We start from the raw sequence: 21928 nt of genomic DNA, 5'->3' as shown, positions 1-21928 counted from the left end.
CTCCGTTCCCGTCCCACTCGGTGCCGCCCGCGGCTCCGCCGCCCGGTTTCCCGCTGCGGGAGGGGGCTGCTCGGGGTGCTGCTGGCGGCCGCCCCGCGCCGCGATGGAGGCGGGCCCTGGCCTTTTCTTTTCTTTTCTTTTCTTTTCTTTTCTTTTTTTTTTTTTTTTTTTTTTTTTTTTTTTTGAACACCCTCCCTGCTTCCCCCCTCCCCATTTCCCCCTTTTCTTGAATGAAGCGTGAGGCGGAGCTCTAGGAAACCGCCGCGCCCGGCTGCGCCGCGCGGGGCCGGAGCCTCCCCCTCGGGCTCCGCTCCTCCCCGCCTCTCCCCGCCCCCGCTCCGCTCCCCCCGCAGCCGCCGCCGCCGCCGCCGGGAGCTCCCGCCCGCGCCCGCCGCCGCCGCTCGGAGCCGCCGCCCGGAGCCGCCGCCGGCAGCAGCAGCGCGGAGCGCCCGGAGGAGCCGCCCGGAGGCGGCGGTGCGCGGGGCTTCGCGGGCGGCGGGCGGGCAGCGGCCGCGGTCCCCACCGGCGCAGCGGTGGCAGCGCAGCCGGCCCTGCTCGGCGGTACAAAGCTGCTTGGGAAATGGCACCGCTGCCCGGAGCCGCAGTCGGAAGCGATCTGCCTTTTAATTTTGATTATTTTTTAAGCGGGCTCTTCTCGGTGAAAAACAATTAATTTCTTAAATATATCTCTATTTTTTTGTATTTTTTTTTTTAATGTGTGTGCGTGTGCGTGCGTGCGTGTTGGAAGCGCTGGGCTCCCGCGATCAGGGTCTGAATGAATCTACGTAAATGCAGCTGTCGGTGCGTCGCGCTGGAGGGACGAGCGGAGCGCTTCGGCCGCAGCCTGCCTTCAGATGCGCCCCATCTGCTCTCCAGGATCTGCCGTCGCCGCGGGGCCGCTCGCCCGGCTGGGTTGCGGGCCGGGGATCGCTGAGCTCTGACAGATCGCCGGAGATGCCCGGGGAAAAACACTGGGAAGCGTGCTGACCGCCTCTGGGTCCCGTCCCCATCCCCGCGGTGACCCGAAGCATCAAAGCGTCGCGTTCCTGAAGACTTGGGATGTTTGGGTTTTTGTGTCGCTGTTGGTTTTTTGGTTTTTTTTTTTTTTGCGGAGGAAACTTGACAGAGGAACATATTTATAGCCCCGAGTAAGTACTTTTCAGAGGAAATTTAGTTTGTGTAACTTAACAGAGCGGTGCCGAGGTTCCCGTGTCGGCGTTGAGACGGAGCGCGCCCGCCTGCTCCTTTGTGTCCGCGGGATCTCAGCACAGGGGAACATGCACCTGGTTCCCGGCAGGCGTAACACCCTCTAACATGTATTCAGACAGCCAGGAGGAAGCGTTGCTCAAGTAGATTTATAATAAGTAATAAACGTGCGTCTGGAAGTAAAGCGTTCGCCGTGTTTTAGTCCGTATTTATGCCGTGCATCTCCATCTGAGGAGGCAACGCCGAGAAGACGCGCATCGCTCTGAGAGCCCCCCGCCTCACCATGAATGAAACCGTGCCCCACACCTTAACTGGATTATAATTGTTGCTGTTCTTAATTTTATTACCGTTGGCTGCTTTACTTTTGGGGGTTCGTCCCACTCCTCTCCTTCCTCTCCCCCTCCCACTCGCTGCTTCCCCTCGGAAACCATGGCTCACCCTGGGAGAAGAGGCTACGACAACCGCGAGATAGTGCTGAAGTACATCCACTATAAACTCTCGCAGCGGGGCTACGACTGGGCCGCCGGCGAGGACAGGCCGCCCGTGCCCCCGGCCCTGGCTCCCACTGCTGCTCCTGCTGCGGTGGCTGCTACTGGAGCCTCCTCCCACCACCGCCCCGAGCCCCCCGGCTCGGCTGCTGCTAGTGAGGTGCCCCCGGCTGAAGGGCTGCGCCCCGCACCTCCCGGCGTCCACCTCGCCCTGCGCCAGGCCGGGGACGAGTTCTCACGCCGCTACCAGAGGGACTTTGCCCAGATGTCGGGCCAGCTGCACCTGACGCCCTTCACGGCCCACGGCCGCTTCGTGGCCGTGGTGGAGGAGCTGTTCCGTGACGGGGTCAATTGGGGCCGGATTGTCGCCTTCTTTGAGTTCGGCGGCGTGATGTGCGTCGAGAGTGTGAACCGGGAGATGTCGCCGCTGGTGGACAACATTGCCACCTGGATGACCGAGTACCTGAACAGGCACCTGCACAACTGGATCCAGGACAACGGAGGATGGGTACGTGCCTGCGCTTCGCTCTCCTCCACCGGTGGTTGGTGGGCTCTGGGGTCACGTCAGTGGGGGGACACGAGATCGGAGCTCCCTGCTCTCTCAGCCTGTTAGTGAGCCGGGCAGTGACGAGGTCCCAACGTGGCACAGTTCCAGCATGGCTGGGGATAGCACCAGGGGTGGTGGGGTCCCGGTGTGGCAACCAGGTGCGCAGGCATGTGCTCCTCATCGGCACACTAATGTGCAGCAAGAGTGGGGACCGGTGCTAGACCATGGGTGCTGCGGTGGCAGCTGGAGGTTGTGCCCAGTGTTAAAACTTGTCTTTGTCTCACCACCAAACAAAGGTGCTGGTAGATGTGTCCATGGGATTGTTCTGGAAAAAATGGTGTTTGTTGTGGAGTTTCTAGGGTAGAAATCACCTCTGGCTGGGGCTGGTTTCAGCATCCTCCAGGACACGAGGGTTTCCACTTACGGAAAATGGACAGCTTTTATGCTTGTGGTCGATCAAGTGCTTTTCCTTTTTCTCTCTCTCTTTCCAAAATAAACAACCCCATTGGAAGTGAGAGGGTATTTCTTTCCTTTTTCCTGTATTAATTGATACACTGCAACAAAATGTGGTCCTAGCTGCTCTCCCACAAACTAAGTCTGCTGTGCATGTGAAGGCTGTGCTATCAGTGCCTTTGTAGGGAGATGAGCAACATCTGTACTGAAGGAGAACCTTCGGCGTACAGCTGGAGTGAGTGCCAGTCACCTGGCACTGGACGTGTTTTGTTCTAGGGGTGTTCTCCTGTGGAACGCAGCCAGTTAGGGGAATGGATTGCACAGTACGTGTGAAGGAATACAGTGCGTGTGGCCTGGTTAGCATGGTTATGAGGCCAGTGTTGCAAAGAGTTAACTTTTGAATGCTTGGTTTCTTGCTAGGTTGGTGTTAGGCTTAACTTGCTGCCCACGCTGGCTGTCTGTTAACATCAAATGCATTGCCTTCCCTCTGCTGAGTTCACCTGAGCCAAGGCACAGGAGCCCAGGGACATCAGTGTGCCGAGGGTTTGCTGCTTGCTGTTTTTCTCACGAAGCAGATGCTGGGAGGAAAACAAAAATAAATCTGTGAAGAGTTCAGTCTGCCAGAGAGCTTCGCTGGTTAAGACACGGCACGAGCAGTGAAAGGGTTAGGGATTTCCAGCTTGCATGTCTGGGCTGGGATGCCTTACTCGTGCATAAGTCCCACTCCAGGCTGGAAGCCCGTGCACGGAACTGGGGCCCTCGGCTCGCTACAGAGCCAGTGAAGTCATCCTGCTGACTGCAGTGAGCTCTGGATCCGATCTGTGATCAGGCTGAGATGTTGTCCTGTGGGTGCAGTGTGTGAGGGGAAACGTCAGTGGTGAGCAAAAATGAGACCGTGAAAGGACAGGTGTTAGCAGGAGTCATTGGCCAGAGCAGGCAAATGCTGGAGCTCATTCTGGATGGTTAGAAGTAACTCAGACTGGGAACACTAAATGCCTTTAAAAGGCAGCAATGCTTCCTATCCGTTTCGTTGTTTATTGAGGTTTCTTATAAACAAAAGCTCCTTATTCGGGGTGATGCATGTGATGCCATTTACTGCTGTGTGTTACTTGCAGTGTACGTGTGGAAGATGTACAGATTGCTCCCCTGCTGTGGCTTTTGCCTGAATGGTTGGTACCTCCAAGTCAAGCAATCTGCTAAGCACATGCGGAGCCTTCTAGTTCATTACAAGGGGTTAAAGAGTGAAACAAAGTTCCAAGCACAGCCTTTAGGATCTTGTCCGCAGCCAGAAGAAATCAAGGATGGCACAGCAATGGATCATTTCTTTTTCTAGTTTTCAGGATACGTCAGTGGGAAAGTATGCTTTAGTACAGTTCCACAAAGCTCTCAGTCCTCTGCTTGGCACTTGCACCATGCCCTGCATGCAAACCTCATGACAGAGTATCAGTGGCTGCTCTTGAGCTCACCTAATAGGTGACCGTGTTTTATAGGACCTCAGTGTCCATGAGATCTCTGCGTTGCCCAGGTTCCTGGAGCAAACATTGCTGCCTGCTGTGGTCATGGGGTGGCCCCTTGGCATGTTGAGGAGCAGTGTGTGGTCCTGAGGCTGTGTGGCAGCAGGATGTAACTTTGGGAGAGAGCGTCACAGTTAGTCAGGAGCACGTGTTATGCAGCAAGTTGGATAGCATGTGCTTTTAGGGTATTGTGTGGGCCTGGGGCTTACACCACCTTTGATGCTGGGCTGAAGCCTTAGTCTGCCCAGTCTGAATCTGTTCTGACTGCTTGCTGGACATTGTTTTTAGAAGAATATGAATCCTTTCTATTACAAGGAGCTAGAGAGGGACTTTGAACTATAGTGATCTTTAAGGTTCGTTCCAACACAAGCCATTCTATGATTCTGTGAAAACAGACAATAAAAAAAAGGACATTGGAGTGCAGGTTGGAGAGGATGTAACTGGTGTGGAGAGGGTGTAACTGGACTGCTTACTTCAGCAGTCACGGGACATACACTGCTGGTAGTGCCTGGGAATTGATGGTGCCCACACAGCATCGGGGTTTGTTCAAAACATGGAACATGCAACAGACAGAGAGTGTCTGCTTGAAGGCTGTGTTATGAGCTTGTGGTTCTGGTGGCAAATAAATGCAGCTTTCAAAGATTTTTACATAGGTCAGGATGCCGCAATATTGTACTTTGGCCTAATAACATCTTCCTTGTGTTACAAGAGAAATAAGAGGACCAGCTCATCTCTGCAATTTTGTGGTCCCCAGTATAATGTGTGCTTTCTGACTGACACATTAATGGCTTCGTTTTCTTTTGTACTGCCTGATGTCTTAATTGCAGTACTGCAGGCTTTGCAGTGGACTAGCACATGTTGTAGCTTTCGTGTTGATGGAGGGAATATCAAATGTGGTGCAGCTGGTGTAGTGGGGACTAACTGCAATTCTATTGCAGTTAAAGGTTCCCACTTTGGGCACGTAACTGTTACACTAGCCCTTCTCAGGGTAGTCTAATGCACAGCTTCCTTCAGAGGGCAGTGAGGCCCTGGCACAACTGCCCAGAGAAGCTGTGGTGCCCCATCCCTGGAGGTGCTCGAGGCCAGGTTGGATGGAGCCCTGGGCAGCCTGAACTGGTGGGGGGCAGCCCTGATCATGGCACAGGGCTGGAGCTCGACAATCTTTAATGTCCCTTCCAACCCAACCTATTCTATCATTCCTCCATGAGCTTTCCAACAAAAAGCAGGACTTAGCATAGAATATAGAAACTATGGAAGGAGACATGGGCACCATCATGCATTTAGGCAGATAAATCTTTGATGCTAATGCAAGGAGGCCCAGGTGAGACAAGCAGTGTTGCGTTAAAAATTAAAAAAAATAATAATAAAATCATTTAAAATAAAAATATTGTCATTTGAATCAGAGATGTGATAGCTGTGTGTCTCCATCCAATTCTTTTCTGTGATTGCAGCTCTTTATTCTGTTCCGCAGTTCAGGGCTGATAGAGAAGGATATGGATGCATTAAGTGGACTGTGGGTGGCCAATAAGGGCATGCTTCCACTAGGTGCCTCATGTTCCTTTAAGTATTTACCAGAGCCAGCTGGGAATGGCCCCAGCATCATGCAGGAGAGGGGAACCACTTGGCTCAGCACAGGTTCCCATGACCTACGATGTCCCAAACCCAGCAGGCGTCCTCTGAGCCCAGCCATCACCGCATGCATGCCAACGTCATTCATAAACATGGCTGTGGATAAGCCACTGCTTTGCCTAGAGGCCCCATCACTGGAGCCCTCTCCCAAGATGTTCCTGTTAGTCCTCCTGCAGCCTATGGGATTTAACTCCTGCATTTCCAGCATCTCAAGAGGCTTCGCCCGCCAGATGACCGGTGGTTTTGCCACTATATCTTCCCGTTTGGCAGCAGGGCTCCTTGTTCTGCAGGGGTGAGATTTCACATGGTGGAGGAGGAAGAGGCCAGATGTCTGACTGCCGTGCACACTGCTGATGTGCTTTCTGAGGTGACCATCCGAAGCCCATGCATGAGTACCAACCCCCCATTGGTGTTCAGCACCTTGGCTTTGCTTTTCCTGTGTGTCTCCTCGTCTTGCACGTGGCAGGGCCCTGCAGCCATGCAGATGCCATGGGTTGTGGCAGTGAGAGGCCTCAGCTGAATCCCCACTGGGGCTAACCCCAAGTCACTGTTTGACTGTCGAAAGGAAGCGATCTGAAATCCACTGAGTGAAGTAAATGAATTGGCAGTTTCAAGTGTTGCACCTTCTAGGTCCTTTTGCCAGTTTTTGTGGCTTTGTGGGTTTATAATCGAATTCTCAAAATATTATCAAAATATTTTTCTTTTTGCTGTTGCTGGAGAGAAATCCATTCTGTGGAGAAGCTGTGTGGCAGTAGGGAGGAAAGAACCAGGAGAGAGAGAGAAAATGATGGGTATTTCTTGGTCTCTTGTCGCTGTGACAGCGTTCTGTGTAACCTGAGACAATGTCAGGTTGCGTATTTTTTCAGCAGTCTCATCTTTTTTTTTGTCTTTTCTTTATTTTACATAAATGTATTGACTGTGACCTTTAAAATTTCAGAGCCACTGGTCTCAGTTATGGAGGTGATGTCATTTGCCTTGATCTTGCAAAGAAACCTGAAGTTCAAACAGCAATCCTATTAAAAATTTCTGCTTTACTTTCAGTATTGAGAAAGAAGACAGTTCTCTGTCCGCACTGGGGCAGGCCTCTCTTGAGATTCTGCCTTGGCTCTGCTGAAAAATAAATTCTTTCATTTTGCTCTTGAAATTAGGAGTGTGCAGAGGCCCGAGGCTGGAGCAGCAGTGTGTGAATGTATGTGTGGAGCAGGAGCCTTTTCTCAGGAGCCTTTTCTCAGGAGCCATGCAGCAGGGCCTGGACTCTCTAATGTGATGCAGAGACCGTGTGCTGTGTTAGCAGCAAAATGAAGCCCTGTGGCTTGTCCTTGCACTGGTCTTAGGTCTGTTGGACCTGGGATGGTGGAGCGTGGTGGATGGGGAGATGGAAGCGATGCTTGGGCGTCATTTAGAAACCTCTGCTGTGGCTTGGTCTGGTGTAATGGTTGGTCTGTGGCATGCAGGCAGGCCAGCTTTTCTGCATCCCTGTTCTCCTTTGGCCTTACTGGCCTCAGTGCCGTCTGGCCATGTTGCTGGTGACCTTCCACTGCTGGTGGTGGCATATGCTGCAGCTTCTGGCCTAGGGCAAGGGTGGGTATGATATGTGTTGGCAGTGGAGACTCATGACTAATACATGGCATGATGGATGGGGTTAAATAACAAATCTCCAATGGCAACGTCAGCTTGTCATACAATTGCAGTGTGGTTAAGGTGGGAAGGCACCTGCAGAAGATGTCAGGTCCAACTCCTGCTGATGCAGGGCTACTCAGAGCAAGCTGCCATGTCCAGGTGAACTTTGAAGATCTCCAAGCCTTTTGGCTGTTCTGTTTTCATCCCATTTAGTAATGCAGGTGAAGGTGAAGCATGTGACTGTGCTGATGAAAGCACAGCTGCTTGATCACAAGCTATTAGAACGAGGTCCCTGCTCCCCTTGCACAGGTTCATTCAGCTGATTGCTGATTGTTTGTCAGTTCTGTTGTTCTTGCTCCATCTGCAGCTGGTGGTTCTCAGCTTCCCCCAAACCTTCCACTCCTTTCCTTTCCTGTATGCACTGCTGGTGCCATGATGCAAAGTTGTGGCTGTGCTTGCCATCATCTCCACCAGTGCTGGATCCCCATAAGGTGGTCACCAAAGCATACAGTGGTAGAAAGCAGAGCTTGGACCTGGCTCTGGGTGAAGCTGCCCTGTTGGCCAAGCAGTGCTGTCAGGAGCATTCTGTAGCAGCCTCCAGGAGAGCTGCTAATGAGCTCCTGCTCATTCTCCATCCCACTGAGCTGCATGGGGCCAGAGCCTGCCTGTGGCTGTGTGGGCAGGGTGGAGCACAGCTCTTCTCCTTTGAGTTTTGTCTTAATGTATGTATGAGCGCCTCACGGCAACTCGTACCTGGTGACCTGGCAATGATGATAACACGTGTTCCTCAGCTGCAGCAAAATACTGATTATTTCTGAGGGCAGTGCTGGCCTGCTCCATTTTCCATTTTGTATATAATAATAGGATGGATGAAGGTGTGCAGTGCCATAAATCTTCTCTTCTGCAGATAGATAGCATCCAGGCCTTCTTGGCAAACACGAATGCTGATGACAGGTCTGAGGGATTTTCATTTCACTCTGGCTTTAAGTTTCATTAACAATCAGATGGCTTTTCTCTTTTTTTTTCTCTTTTTTTTTCTTTCTTTTTTCTTTTTGTTTGCTTTTTCTTTTTTTGGCTCATGAAAGACTGTGTAACCAGATAACTTTTCCAAATGCATCTAAAAGTCTGGAATTTATTTTCTGTTATTTTATACTAATGCTGGTTTGCTTTTACAATGATTGCGTACTGGTAGAGTTAGCTAAATTCCCCTCACTGGAAAGTTCTTTGCAGGTTTCTGGATCTTACAGCTTAATGAATAAGAAAACAAACCTGATTTTAGAAAGTGTTGCCATTGACTTCAGTAGGAACAGGAAGAGGCACTTAATTGGACAATTGTAGTTGTGTTTACTTTGTATATGCGGCGAGAAAAATAAGATCAAATGAAAAAGCCACAGGTTTTCAACTAACAGAAAAAAAAAATAGCCTTTACTGCAATGCATGGTTAACCTTTGGTAGCTGTTTCCATGGAAGAGCTTTTGGGGGGAAGTACTAAGCTGGGTTAAAGGAAAGTTTAGGTATTTATAAGGGTAAGAGGAATGTCTGAACTTTAGTTTGAATAATACTGCTTTGAAGGGCAATCGTGCACCTTGATGAAACGAGATAAATTTAACATTATCTGGTGAAATTGGATCACGAAGTGCTGAGGGTAGGCCGTTCTCCAGAGCATGCTATTTCATAGTTATCTATTGGTTAAGCATGCCACACCACTGGATTTACTCCTGCACTGACTTACTGAGGATCTCTTATTTAGAGGAAATAGTCAACGTCTTTTAGTGGCTGCATCATTTAATAGCTATTTTATTTTACCAGAGGAACCAAAAGAATGATTCCATTTTGCTATCTGCAAAGCCAACTTGGAGGGCTTTGGGGTACGTCAGTGAGTCATGTAAGTAGGTGTGCCAGCTACAGTCAAGAAGAAGAGGCCCCAGTTTTCCCCATGCGGTGATTCAGAGGCTGTCACCTGGTTATTAGAGAACGCTGCTGAGAGTCAAAACTCAGCATGGTTCTAGCACTGAGTGAACTGTGTGATTTGGGGCAGATCGTTAAGGGCTCTTTTTTCCAGTCAGCTCAGCTATGAAATGAGCAATCCTGCTGGTATATGTCGTTACAGGTCTGGGAGATATGGCGTTGAACATTACAGTATCATGAGTTAGGCTCATGCTTTTTAATTGGGGCAAAGAAAGTCACGCAAAATACGATGTTGAACAAAATACCTGCCATGATAACTTTGGGTACCAGTATTCAAAATGGATAACATTGAACATCATCATTGCTGGAGCTCTCCAGCCTAGGAGAGACCAAAGTGAGTCCAGTGGTGAAAATTCCTGGTGATCAGGTCGACCAGAGAGGCAAGGAAGAAGAGAGAATTGAAAATGAAATGGAACTTAAACTTCTTCTGATCTGCTGTTTGGATGTGAGGCAAACAGATTAAAAAGATCTGTTTCAGCTGTTGGTCTGTGGCTGTTTCCTGTATTCAGGAGAAGGACAAACAACATGGGGAATGGCATTCTACTTTAGTTTTTGCCTCTACGTATCAGCACCATTCATCAGACACTTAATGGAGGAGATTTTCTTCCCTTTTCCATTCCCACAAAATTTTCATGTAACAGCAGATACAGCACTTCAGAGGAAACGGAGATAAGCTATGTTGCATACAGAGATGCACAGTGTTTCTGTGCACACTTGTTCTTTTGCTTCCATTTGTAAGCATTCAGATATGGTCAGAAAAAAACAATTTTAAACCTTTTTTTTTTAAGTGATCAAACCTTTGGGATTGACCATGGATTGTCCTCAGAACTGTCCTTCTGTATTGAAGCTTATGAGACAGAATTCCTGTTGCATGTGCTGGGGAGAACTCCATGAGTCCTTGGGAAGACAGGTCCTTGGACTAGAGGCTGATGAAATGCCTCCTTCTGTGGTACCAGGAGTCCTGTGTTGTGTCTTCAGGAGGGAGTAGATTTTGTCAACTTCGTCTAAGAAAATTCATCATATAGTCAGAGCACGTAATATAGAATGTAGGAGAGGGCCCTGTTTCTAGGTTAAAAAAAAAAAAAGAATTAAAAATTACTTAAAGGAGAAGGATGCCCCATCCCTAGAGGCATTCAAGGCCAGGCTGGATGAGGCTCTGGGCAGCCTGCTCTGGTGGTTGGTGATCCAGCACATAGCAGGAGGGTTGAAATTAGATGATTGTTATGGTCCTTTTCAACCCAGACCATTCTATGATTCATATACATACTAAATGTGTTAGTATTGTACTTAGCAAAATAAGATGATCAGTGTTGAATATTGGTAACATTTCTTGATCAAGATCATTTGCACAGCTCAAGTAAAACAACATTGAAAAAACTGAAGTAAGAAAACTCCCTGATTAATAACAAAAGTAAATCCTGCATTTGTGCTCCAAGTGTCTGCAAATTTAAGTTCAGCTAGTCACATCCAAAGACTCTTGACTGAAGTCATCTAGCAAATTGCACTAAATTATGCTAAATGCTTAATTCCAATTGCTGACTGATGCGAAAGGTCCCAAGTATAACCCAGAAGGAGACTTAGCACACATATTATTTTCAAATTTTAGCTTGGCCTGTTCCCTTCTTCCTTGCCCAGACCCACTAACGCACAGCAATAAATAGCAGCGCGGCTCTGAAGACTGCAGAGGGAAATGTTTTCCTCATTCCCATCCAGAGTGCAGCAGCAGGACACACCAGGAAGAGGGGAAATGACACCCTCCATTCAAATTGTCAGGTGGCAGTCAGACTGCAAATAAATGACCAAGCCTGGAGTGCACTCAGGCTCTTGCAGTAGCTCAAGGCTATCTGCAAGAAGTCCTGCAGTAAAAGAATCACGTTCTTGACTCTGGAGTGAATGCATGGCATCTTGGCCCCATTGCAGCCAACAGATACATTTTTCCAACGTGGTAAAGTTTCCCTCCAGGACACAGTGGTGTCCAGTGTCATACAGCACGTGGGCAGACCCTCCATTCCATGTGCTACAAGTGGTGGGGGAAACCCGTTGAGGCATCTCTGTTCCTTTCTTCTTATCTTCCAAGGGCGATTGTTTCACTGGGATGTTGTGTATTGATTTTCCAATCAATGGGGAATTTTTTTTGCTTTCTTTTTTCTTTTTTTTTTTTCTTTTTTTTTTTTCCCCATCTTTCCAACCTAGAGAGAAGGATGTTTGGAGTATGGTAACATATCCTGCAGGCTGGGGCTGCTGTGGCAGTTCAATGGGCTGAGTGAAGATACAGCGTTGGCATGCCGTTACGCTGTGTAAATGGGCTTAGGGTTTGTTTTAGAAAGCTTGCTCTCTTTTTCCCCTCTCTGCTGCCTTCTCTGCCCCCTGCAGACACAAATACATCATTCTTACAAATGAAACTCTTTAATTTTAATAACTGGCCTAGAGCTAGAACTGACAGTGAGAGAGGAGCTGCTTGGTTTGCCGTCACTGACAGCTGGAATAAACTACCTGTTCCCTTGGAAGCAATGGACAGCCAGCATTTATTTTTAAGGACATTTTGATCCCTAAAGAAAAACCTTTCAGCAAAAACAGCCGAAACCAGGGCAACTTGGTGCTGTTGGCTGCTGTTAGAAGCAAAGCTTTGAGGGAGCTGGAGGAACATAGTGTGTAGAGGTCTCATTTTTCTCTCCCCATAGCTCAGGCCCTTCTTTTCAGAGTGAATCCTTGTCAGCCCTTGGGAGAGGCTCAGGGTCCTTCTGGAATAAGCTTCTTGTGGTCAAGATCCATGCTAGGCTGGTTGAACAGGAGCTCTTCCATGCAACTGAGTGACCCACGTTCTCAGTGCCCTGTAGTGTGGCGATGGAGGGTGAGCGATGTATTAGATATGAAATAACTTTGCAGCGACTAGTTTTACCTCTGGCTCCGTAGGAAAGTCAGCCTTCTTATTTTGCCAGTTCTCAGAAAAACGTGGCAGCGCTCCCATTTCCTCTTCTCCTCGCTCAAGGCCTACCACCCTTTTTATTTTTATTTTTTGCTCCCGGGGCCATTAGACAACATGCAAATTATAGTTAATAGAGCCAGAACAATGCTGTGCTCCCAACGGGATAGATAAGGGTCAAATCCATCGTGTGCCAGCCCTCGGCATGATACTAATTCTGGCTGTGTCCACCCAGAGGTCAGGCTGGAGGTGGCCACTGGCCCCTCGCTGCTCTCCTGCTCCTGCAGTTTCTTGCAGCTGGACCTTGCAGCCAGGCCCATGGTGGTTTGCGGGAAACATGAGAGGATGCTATGCTCTGTGCACCTCCCTCTTGTGCCCCAGACCCTCCTCTTGGAGGCCTAGGAGCCCCTGCAGTGAGATGGTGGCAGCAGGCATTGCTATCAGCCCCTGGCTTTGGATTTATTCCTGGCTCTGCCTTTGCTTCTAAACCATGGGCTCATGTCAGTGAGGTGGTTAGGGAGGTTCATTTTGTAGATGGCTGTAAGTGTACTTAACAGTGAATAGACTGAGGTAGGATGGAGAAGGGAGAGTGCTGGGTGTCCCTGTGGAGGCTGGGGCCCAGGGCTCTTGACTTCCTGGAGAAGCTGGCATCCCGCTGGTGTTTTGCTTTTGGAAATGCCAGGTGCCTGAAGTCATACCTTTAACCCAGGTTTGCGTGGATGAATTAAGTGAAAAAGGAGGCTTTGTGTTTTATAACTTATTAAAGGAGTAGTTTGGGCCTTTTATTTCCCTACTTTCCCCCTCTTTTTGACCTTGCCAGGAATTCTGCTAGATCCCCGATGTTGCAAACACAGATGTGCTTACCTTTAAAACATAGCAGGAGCCTTGCTGAAGTCATCGACTTCCAGGGGAGCAGGATCAGAGGACTGAAGCAGAAAGTGAAAGTCTTTAAAAACAAAAATGCAACAGAGAAGCCTCCTCTTATTTCCAAATTGAGTATAATGCAAAAAGTAAACAGTTGGCACAAATGACTAATGCAGGTTTGTCAGGGGGTGAGCAAAAACATGCTGAATCCAACTGCGTGTTTTGCTATGAGTTTAATGGGGTTTACATCAGACCTGTAGCAAGACAGGCATGAATTTTTTTTCTACAGAAAAATGTCATTTAAAAAAATGTGGAAAATTCTCCTGTTCTACCTCCTACATGTTTCTATTGTCAAACAGTCACTGATCTTATTTTAGACTTGACCTTAATGTTCTTTCCACAGCACACAGGCTGAATGACATGTTATTCAAGTTCTCAGACAATATTATGATATATCTGCTGTTATATTTAGCTGTAACTTTCATTCTCCTTATAAACAAACCCACCTAAAACAACCACCACCTATCCAGGGAAAGTGTTTCCATTCCCTTCGGTTTAATTTGGACAAATTTGGCATGAAAACATTCAATAGTTCCATAATAACCTTTGCAACAGGATGCCTGCGGTGCTGACATGCAGGTCTAGAGCAACTTGTACCATGTGCCAGGAAATTGCATTCTTAAGAAAAATCTAGGCATAAATTTTGAACAATCAACACAAACTTGGAGAAGTCTGTCATAAGTTGTAATCTGCCTCATGGGTTTTTGCTTTAATAGCTTTTTACTTTCTGAGCTGTGCCTCTTGGCCCTTAGTGCAGGCTTTGCCTCTCTGGGCTGAGCCAGAAGGGAAGGGAAGAGATGAAGTAGAATCATAGAATCATTCAGGTTGGAAAAGACCTCTAAGATCATCTAGTCCAACTGTCAGCCCATCCCCACCGTGCCCTCTAACCGTGTCTCTCAGTGCCACATCTACACAGTTCTCGAACACCTCCATGGATGCTGACGCCACCGACTTCCTGACTGCCTGTTCCAGCATCTCACCACTCTTTTTGAGAAGAAATTTTTCCTAATGTCTAACCTGAACCTCCCCTGATGCAGAACCCTGCAGAACCCACTGTCCTGTATCAGCCAGGGGCACCCTTCACCCATTTGAGTCCATTTGAGTCCATTTGATGAAAAATGGGGGAACCAAAGAGCAGATTACCTCCAAGATGAGAAAGTTTTCCCAGCCTTGATGCCTGCGTTCATCTCACTGTAAGTGGAGCGAGAAAACAGTAAGTGCAACATAGGTGCCTATCAAGGCCCAATGACTCATGCAACTGCTCTAAGACCCTCTTGAAGTTGAATATTAAATCAACAAAACAGAGGTGGTTGTCCAAGGCTGCGTCCATGAGTTTTGCCTCTAGGAGACTATAAGGAAAAGTGACTAAATACATGCAGCTTGTTGGGAAATAAAAAGCCCTCTGTTTTTCCTGATGAGTCCAGAAAGCAAGTGTCCAGTGTCACTGGCAAAACGCTAAACAGGATCCTGGGAGGAGGCGGGGATTGGGAGGGGATGTTCCATCCATGTGGATGGGCTGGGAAACCGTGTGAACCGAACCCCATCAGGAGGAGCTCGCTAAAACTTCAGCCAGGAAAAATTATACAACTCTATAAATAGCTAAATTGAATGCATTTGTGTGTGTGTGCACACACATGTATCTATGAGGTCATGCGCATAAAAGAAATACAGTAGTACTTCATGTGTTGTTTTCTTTTTAAGTAGTGGAAAATGTTTTAATGATTTTTTTTTTTTCCTAGAGACAGTACATTATGTTCTGTCCTTAGGGCCAAAAGCACAAAGTGCCTATTTTCATGAGGAATCCTACAGAATGAGGAAGGGAAAGTATTATGCAGCGCAGCGAGGGTATAGTAGTCATTCCACAGTGATTACACATCCAAGCAAAGGCTGTACTAGAAAACTCAAAAATGTATTAGAAGCGGAAAACAAGATGTGTGAAGTGTTTCCTATTCCCTCCCTCCCCCCCCCCCCCCATCTACAACAACCAAGCATACAGAGAGGCTGTCACGGAGTTTAAATTTAACCCCTTACATTTGATAATAAGGCTGTACTTCTGTGGTAGGCAGCCAACATGCTATGCACGCATGCACAATAGATTGAGGACTTCCTGTGCTTATTAATTTTGCTCCCTTGCAACTTCGAGTTGATTTTCAGTATGTTAAAATAGTCTGGTCAGACACAAAACAGAAGTGGCTGGAAGTGCTAAGCCGTAGGCAGTCAGGAGTGAACGTAGCTAATGTGAATCCCAGCCTGAATTAAAGTATAGAACAGATTTTTGTTTTGTCTTAGTAGATGGTGATCCAAGGTCTGACTCTCCCACGTTACCTTTTAGTACCTTTCATTCATCCTATGATGGCCAAACGATGAATGAAGTCAGTCTTCTGAAACCAAAAGGCTCTTTTCCACACAAAATTTCAATGAATTAAAGGATCAGTAGAGTTGTCCAGTTTAATTCAAGAACAAGATGCAGCCTGGGGTGTAATACCCTCATACCATGAGGGAATCAATTTTGTATCCGAGTCTCCTTTGCTGCCTTGTTTTAGCACTTATGATACCATCAGCGGCTTGGTAAGTGATGTAATGGGCATTAAATCAGGATGACCAACATAAACATCTGTCAGTGCATGTGAACATTTGATGTACGACCCAAGGGCCCGGTGCAGCAGTCAGTGTCTTGGCAAAGAGGCTCTGGATGTCAGCGTCACCAGAGGTTGCGGAGCCACATGCTGGAGGGGCTACGTGCTGTCTCCCCTATGCTGTTAGCACATAACTGAGTGCGTGACCTGGCTGCTTGCTCTCTGGTGTATCGCTTGGGAATGTGTCCCTCCAGTCACTTGTGCTGGGCAGAACTCAGCCCAGCGCTGAGATTTGGTGCACAGCATCAGCAGCAGTTCTGTGGTTCCTCTCTAGGAAGCCTCAGCTGGCCTTCATGTGATGTGTGGGCTTGCGCTTGTCCTCTGAACAGCAGGGGAGGTTTGCAGAGGTAACTGGTGTCATTCTGGGTAGCCACATAGCCTGAGATTTCATGGTTTAGTTGAAAATGTTGAAATGTCAGCTTTGGTTTTCTGTGCCCTTAGTATCAGAGGAGGCATTCCTTAGGCTCAGGCTATCTGGTTCAATTTTCATTCAAAATCATCTTGTTGTCATATTCTTGCTTGAATTTGTAATTTTCTGTTCCTATTTATGAACCTAATTCGGTCCATGTTCCTATATATATATAGTTTTTTTAAATGGGATTCATATGCTAGTAGTATCTAGCGAAGCCAAATGTGCAAATCAGTGAGTACCTCCTCCACAGAAATGGGCAGCAAGGATCTGAAAAGCACACTGCAGGGGAAGAGCAAAGTGACATGAGCACTGCCTGGCTCACGGGCAGCATGCTGGGGTCGCTTGTTCTTTTTGGCAAGGTCTTTGGTGGAAGGGCAGCAGGCGTGCGAAGCGCCCAAGTTGCTGGCGGGGGGGCACAAATGTACATCCTTCCTTCTTGCTTCTCCTCCCATGGGCGTTTCAGCACAGCAGAGCGATGTGGGGGCTCACAGCCCCCTGGCCCCATCCATCCCCAGAAAGGTTTTGCTTCACCATGCTGAGCTACAGGAGAGCTGTTCTCATTTGCACTGCATTCTAACTGTTAGAGGTGTTATCATCTTCACAAAAAATAGGCATATTTGAGTATTTTACTTCTTTTTAATCACTTCAAGGTGCTGCACGCTTATAATTTACTTCAAAAGAAGTCTTTTGTCAGTCGTGAGTAAGTACATGAAGTAGCGAGGTGTAGACATCTTATTTCCATGGCTGTTAGAAAGAGTGCTGGCAGCATCCCTTTTTTTTATGATGAATATAATCTAGAAGAAGTAAGTGAAGTATTCCCAAATCACTTGGATTTTTTAGAGCTGAAACACGAGCCTTTCAAGAATGCAATGTAAGCTCCATTAATTTGAAATAAATTTAAGGAAAAAAATGCAAGCTGAAATATTTACTCTCTTTAAAAGGCCCTACCGACTTAAAAAAGAATAAACCATAATTAGCTCATTGTATTCACAGTAAAAATGCCAGAATGTGATTATTCTAAATGAGAAGCCTGAAGAAAAAAGCCACCCCTTGTCACCCAGGCAGATGTATGCACACACACCGCACGTGCACCATTTGGTTTTTACAGAGTGTGCTGTCAAGTGAATGCTGCCACGGTGCTTGTTTAATCAGTTTCCTCTTTTATTTGTGTGCAGTTCTATATAAAAGGGAGGCTGCTTGTAAAGTTTTTAATAATTCATTTGAAAATGATTAGAGTTCAAGGGGAAAGTTTTCCCTTTAAATAGCTGAGCCAAGTAAGGAAAAAAGCGGGGAGAGCAGAGGGTGAAATTAATTTTTGCCTACAGTATGTACTGTATGTTTAAATGCTACATTCAGACTTAAAAATTAGGCTTAAATGGAACATCAGTAGCTATCGTCTGTATTTCGGTCTTCCTCCTGTTGGCAAATTCATTCTGAATCTTCACAGGTGCTGCTCTGCACAAGAAGATAAGAAAGATGATTTTTGTCCTTGCACATGCAGAGCAGGGTGAAAAATTCCATTTGGGACTCATGACTTTTTTTCTTGCCAGCTGTGATTCAATGCTCTGTGCTCTGCCAAGTTCCCTGGCAGCGCCCTGCCGTTATGTGCAGCTCTGTGCGGGATGCGCTGCTTGGTGCCACCAGGGCTGGCTCCAGGTGCAGCAGGATGTCTGCTCTGCCGCCTGGCGAGTGGCAATGCTGCACAGCTACCATGCAATTACAGCTTAAACAAGCAACACTGACCAGTTTGGTGGTGTTGATGTTGAGGGGCTGGTGGGTGGGCATGGTGGGTGGGCATGGCACAGAACCAGCAGCTCCCGGCGCTCAGCCTCAGCTCTCTGTGGTTGCGCCTGTGCCCTGGGACACTGCCTGCCATGGGCTTCTTTCTTCATGTTTTCCCTCCTTTCTCTTGTGCAACAAAACAGCTACCAAAGGCTTGGATTCGCCAGTGTTTTTGACTCTAGTTTCCCTTTGAAACCCCTGTCAACACTTCCCCAACTTTCAGCTGAAACAGTGAAACCAATAGGGCTTGAGGACTCTGAAGCAGGGATGGGAGCCTGGGCATTGTGTTGCCTCCAGTCTCCAGAATTGTCCACACTACCTCAAAAAAAGCCTCTTTCTATTAATGAGAGCATGTCCTTCAGCTTCTTTGCTTTCCAGAAGCAGTCTAACCAGCTGCGAGCTGCATTGCTAGTAATTGCTGGGTTCTGGTTTTGCAAGTGCTATTCAGAGCTCGCGTGGTGGGAAGCAAACAGCTTACTGCTCCAGAGATGCTCAGCTGGGACTGTCTGTGCTTCCCTTGTGCTAAGCATGCCTATTTGTGTGTGCTTAGCATGCAAACCATCCTTTGGGATGCTGCTTTGTCTTCTGTCTCATTTGAGCCACTCTTGACTGCACAGTGTTGTCAGAGGCACTGCAGAGTGAGGATGCCACTTGGACACAACAGAAGCAGAAGGTGACAGAGGCATGAAAAAGAACAGAGATCAAATAGTACTCCGTGGCCAGCAGATCTAAGGGTATTTATAGGCCAACACTTGCAAGTATAGTCCACAATGCCTTGGTTATGGGAATATGTTGTTTCGTTTCTTGAGCAGAAACAGCCTTAAGGCATGGCCCAGGTACATATGAGCTGGATCAAATCTAAGCTGTGGGCGTATTGGCGTGGGAAGGAGCCTGGTAAGCCCCAGAAGCATAATTGGAGCATTTCCACCATGAGGGAAAGGCTGTTATTAGTGACGGATGGATCCTAGAGCTGATGGGGCTCCTGGTTTTCTCACAGGAGTGGGCAAGGGACAGCTGGCTGTGACCTACAAGCAAATAAATAGTTTGATGCTAGGTACGGTACCAGTAGATGGTGCTGAAGAATGGGTTGCACAGTTCCCGGGATTTGTGAGGACCCATTGAGACTTGTTCTTTGGGGGCTCCTTGCACACCAGTCCTTGTTTGGAGGTCGCATTGCCAGCTGGGCACAACCCGGACCCAAAGGCCTGAGACCAACTTGTTACTGAGTATATCGCATCTTCAGCTTCTCCCCTTGAATGGAGGTGCTTTGTGTTTCAAAATTGTTAGCATTGCTAGTATAACATTCCATGATCGTAAGCATACTCTGAACTGCTTACTCACTGGCAGTAAACAGTATTATTGTAATGGCTCATCATAACACCCAACAGCTGCTCACTTTCAGGAAAAGGTTTATTGGCCTCCTGCAATTTTCTCTGCGCTCTTCTGTCATGTACTTTATTTTGTCCCGGCCTGCCGTTCTTGCAGGCATGAGTCCATTCTCAGAGGACTCTCACTTGACCTTGGGACACTCTGAAGCAGATCTGAAGCCATCCTTTTTCACCTTGTTTTGTGTCCTACTTGCTACGGATCAAAAGTGCTGGAGTTTGTAATGGAGTAGGCCACTCGTGTAGTGTTTGCTGTTTAAGGTAGGGAGCTGTCTGTATAAGACAAAAATAGAGTGTAAAATTGTTTCATGAAAAAATGGAGTCTACATTTTACAAGTTCAACTATGAGTGATTTTCCACCTTTAGCTTTATGTACTTTTAATGTTCAGTCTAAATTAGGCCACAGGAAAAGGATGGTCTATCTTCAAAGAAACTATTAGGCTGATTGTGTTCTTTGGATTCATGGAATACAGCCGTGGGTGTAGTGGTAGGTCTCAGGCTTTCTTCCATGCTAGCATACAAGATTTGGGTGCAAGCTGGATACTTCTATTGTGTGGGCGTCAAAGGAGAGGGCTGGTAAAACTGGTTGGTGAAATTACCAGCAGAGCTCTAGAGCCGTGTTGGTAGTTTCAGAGGTATGCAAACCTGGGGAAGCAGACAGGAAGAAAGGCATCCCACATCCTCCCTATACAACTAAGGGACCTCACTGGATTTTCATGTACAGAGACCTCCTTGCACAGATGAATGAATACATTCTTTTTCACTGCTACATATTCATAAAGAAAGATTTCTTTAGGTCATAATTACAATTCTTTTCACTGAAATGAAGCCCTACCCACACTCGTGCAACTTATGGGAAGCACATCTTGTGCATTTATTACACAAGCCTTTGTCAGATGTTTTGAAGTAAAGTGTATTATCTCCATTGATACGGGAGAAGTCACTAGAAAGACAAAAGTAGGAAAAGAAATTAGTATCCTATGAGAATTGTACTTCGGTATGTCTTCTTGCTATTTCTTGTGCAATGTGCTTTTGTAATTAAATTTAGAAAACATGACACTAATTTTCATGGACTTGTTTGCCTGTCATTTTTTTACATGAAGGCTGAAGTTATTAGCTAAAAAGAAGGCTAAATTTACATGTAAGAATACCACTGTGTCTTAAAAGACATGCTCTTGATGGATTATGTGTATACAAAGTGATAAGCCATAAAATTCGCCAGAGATGTAGTTGTATTCAAGCTGGAATGTGGTGCCACAGGGACAGCTCCACACAAGTCTTTTGGAAAACCCACAGTGGTTCTGCCAGCAGACACTCTTCTTTTTTATTTTTAAGGTTTTATAATGACTGTTCTTCTATTTATAAGCAGCTTTTCATACCGTTGATCTGAGGCAGTTGGCTAGTTTAACATCTGTTAAATTTGGTGCCCAACAACCTGCATGTAGGTGGCTAACGTTGCGTGTATCCATCATTCCATATGTTTGGTGACACAGGTTTCTCAGGATTTGTCTGCCTGTGAGGTGCTTTTCAGAAACAGGTGTGGAGGAGCAGCTGTTCCTGAAGGAGTTTGTGAACCAGTCTTCTTTTTTTTTTTGGAAAGAGGCTCCTGTATTTACAGTATTGCGGAGTTGGTTTCGGCTAAAGAGGAACAAACCACTCACTGTAGAGCAAGAGGGTCAGCTCATGGAGGGATTCAGAAATATCTGCTCCTCAGCCATCCCATGAAAATACAAGCTCTCTTCTTTCACTTAGCTCTGTGGTTGTGCTGCAAGGCTTGGTTTTGGACTAGATGGTATTTGTTTGGATTGACAGTCAGCTGATGCTTTGGTTATTTTTTCTGAAGACCTGTCTTCACAGTTTATGTTACCTAGTGGTTGTCTGAAAGAGGACTTCAGAAACATTTAGTTTGGCCTGCAAACTGAATGAGCTTTGTTTAAATAACCAAAAAGGTACAGAAGGCTATTTGATGTTTGAAATTGTCAATAAATTATGTTGAATATATATTTTTGGCACAGTCTTTGTTAGTTCCCCACTGCTTCAAAGTACAGTTTCAGAGTTGAAGGTTGATCTGAGGATATTAAATGTATAGGTTACATGTGCTCGTCTGTGAGGATAGGTAGTTATTTACAGGTGATTCATGACACCTAGTTGTCGTGATGCCTTCCTCCTGGCCAGGCTGTGATATCTGTGCAGAAGCTGAGGAGGCAGTAGTTTCATTGGACTGCTTGAGCTAAGCAGAGAACAGCAGCTGAGCCTACCCAGTGCCACAACGGTGCAGATCCTGCAGGATGCATTTGTGCCCCAAAGACTGAGAGTGTTTGCGGATCTTTGTGCAGCAAATGTAGGTATTTCAGTACGGTTACTTAACACTGCTCTTTGTCTCCTTTGGTTTGCAAGTTACGGAGGCTTAAGCAGCCTTCTTGTTTATTGTTCCCTCTCTC

At 47.0% G+C, this 21928-nt stretch overlaps 1 protein-coding gene across 2 annotated transcripts in view; it reads left to right on the top strand.

Moving 5' to 3' along the window:
* Positions 1-1635: 1635 nt before the first annotated feature.
* BCL2 (BCL2 apoptosis regulator) overlaps positions 1636-21928 on the top strand; it is a gene marked incomplete at both ends in the record, with an annotated part of 85195 nt that continues 64902 nt past the window's right edge. Inside the window, one exon of one of the 2 annotated variants that reach the window (XM_079533513.1) lies at positions 1636-2202. In XM_079533513.1, the coding sequence (XP_079389639.1) occupies positions 1636-2202 (567 nt within the window). Of the gene's footprint in view, positions 2234-21928 lie in introns of both variants that reach the window. The other variant, XM_079533514.1, reaches the window with a different exon arrangement.

Source organism: Tetrao urogallus (genome assembly GCF_951394365.1).
Source record: "Tetrao urogallus genome assembly, chromosome: 3".
Taxonomy (NCBI): Eukaryota; Metazoa; Chordata; class Aves; order Galliformes; family Phasianidae; genus Tetrao; species Tetrao urogallus.
Note: the sequence above shows the minus strand (reverse complement) of the source record. Positions and strands in the feature narration are given on the sequence as shown.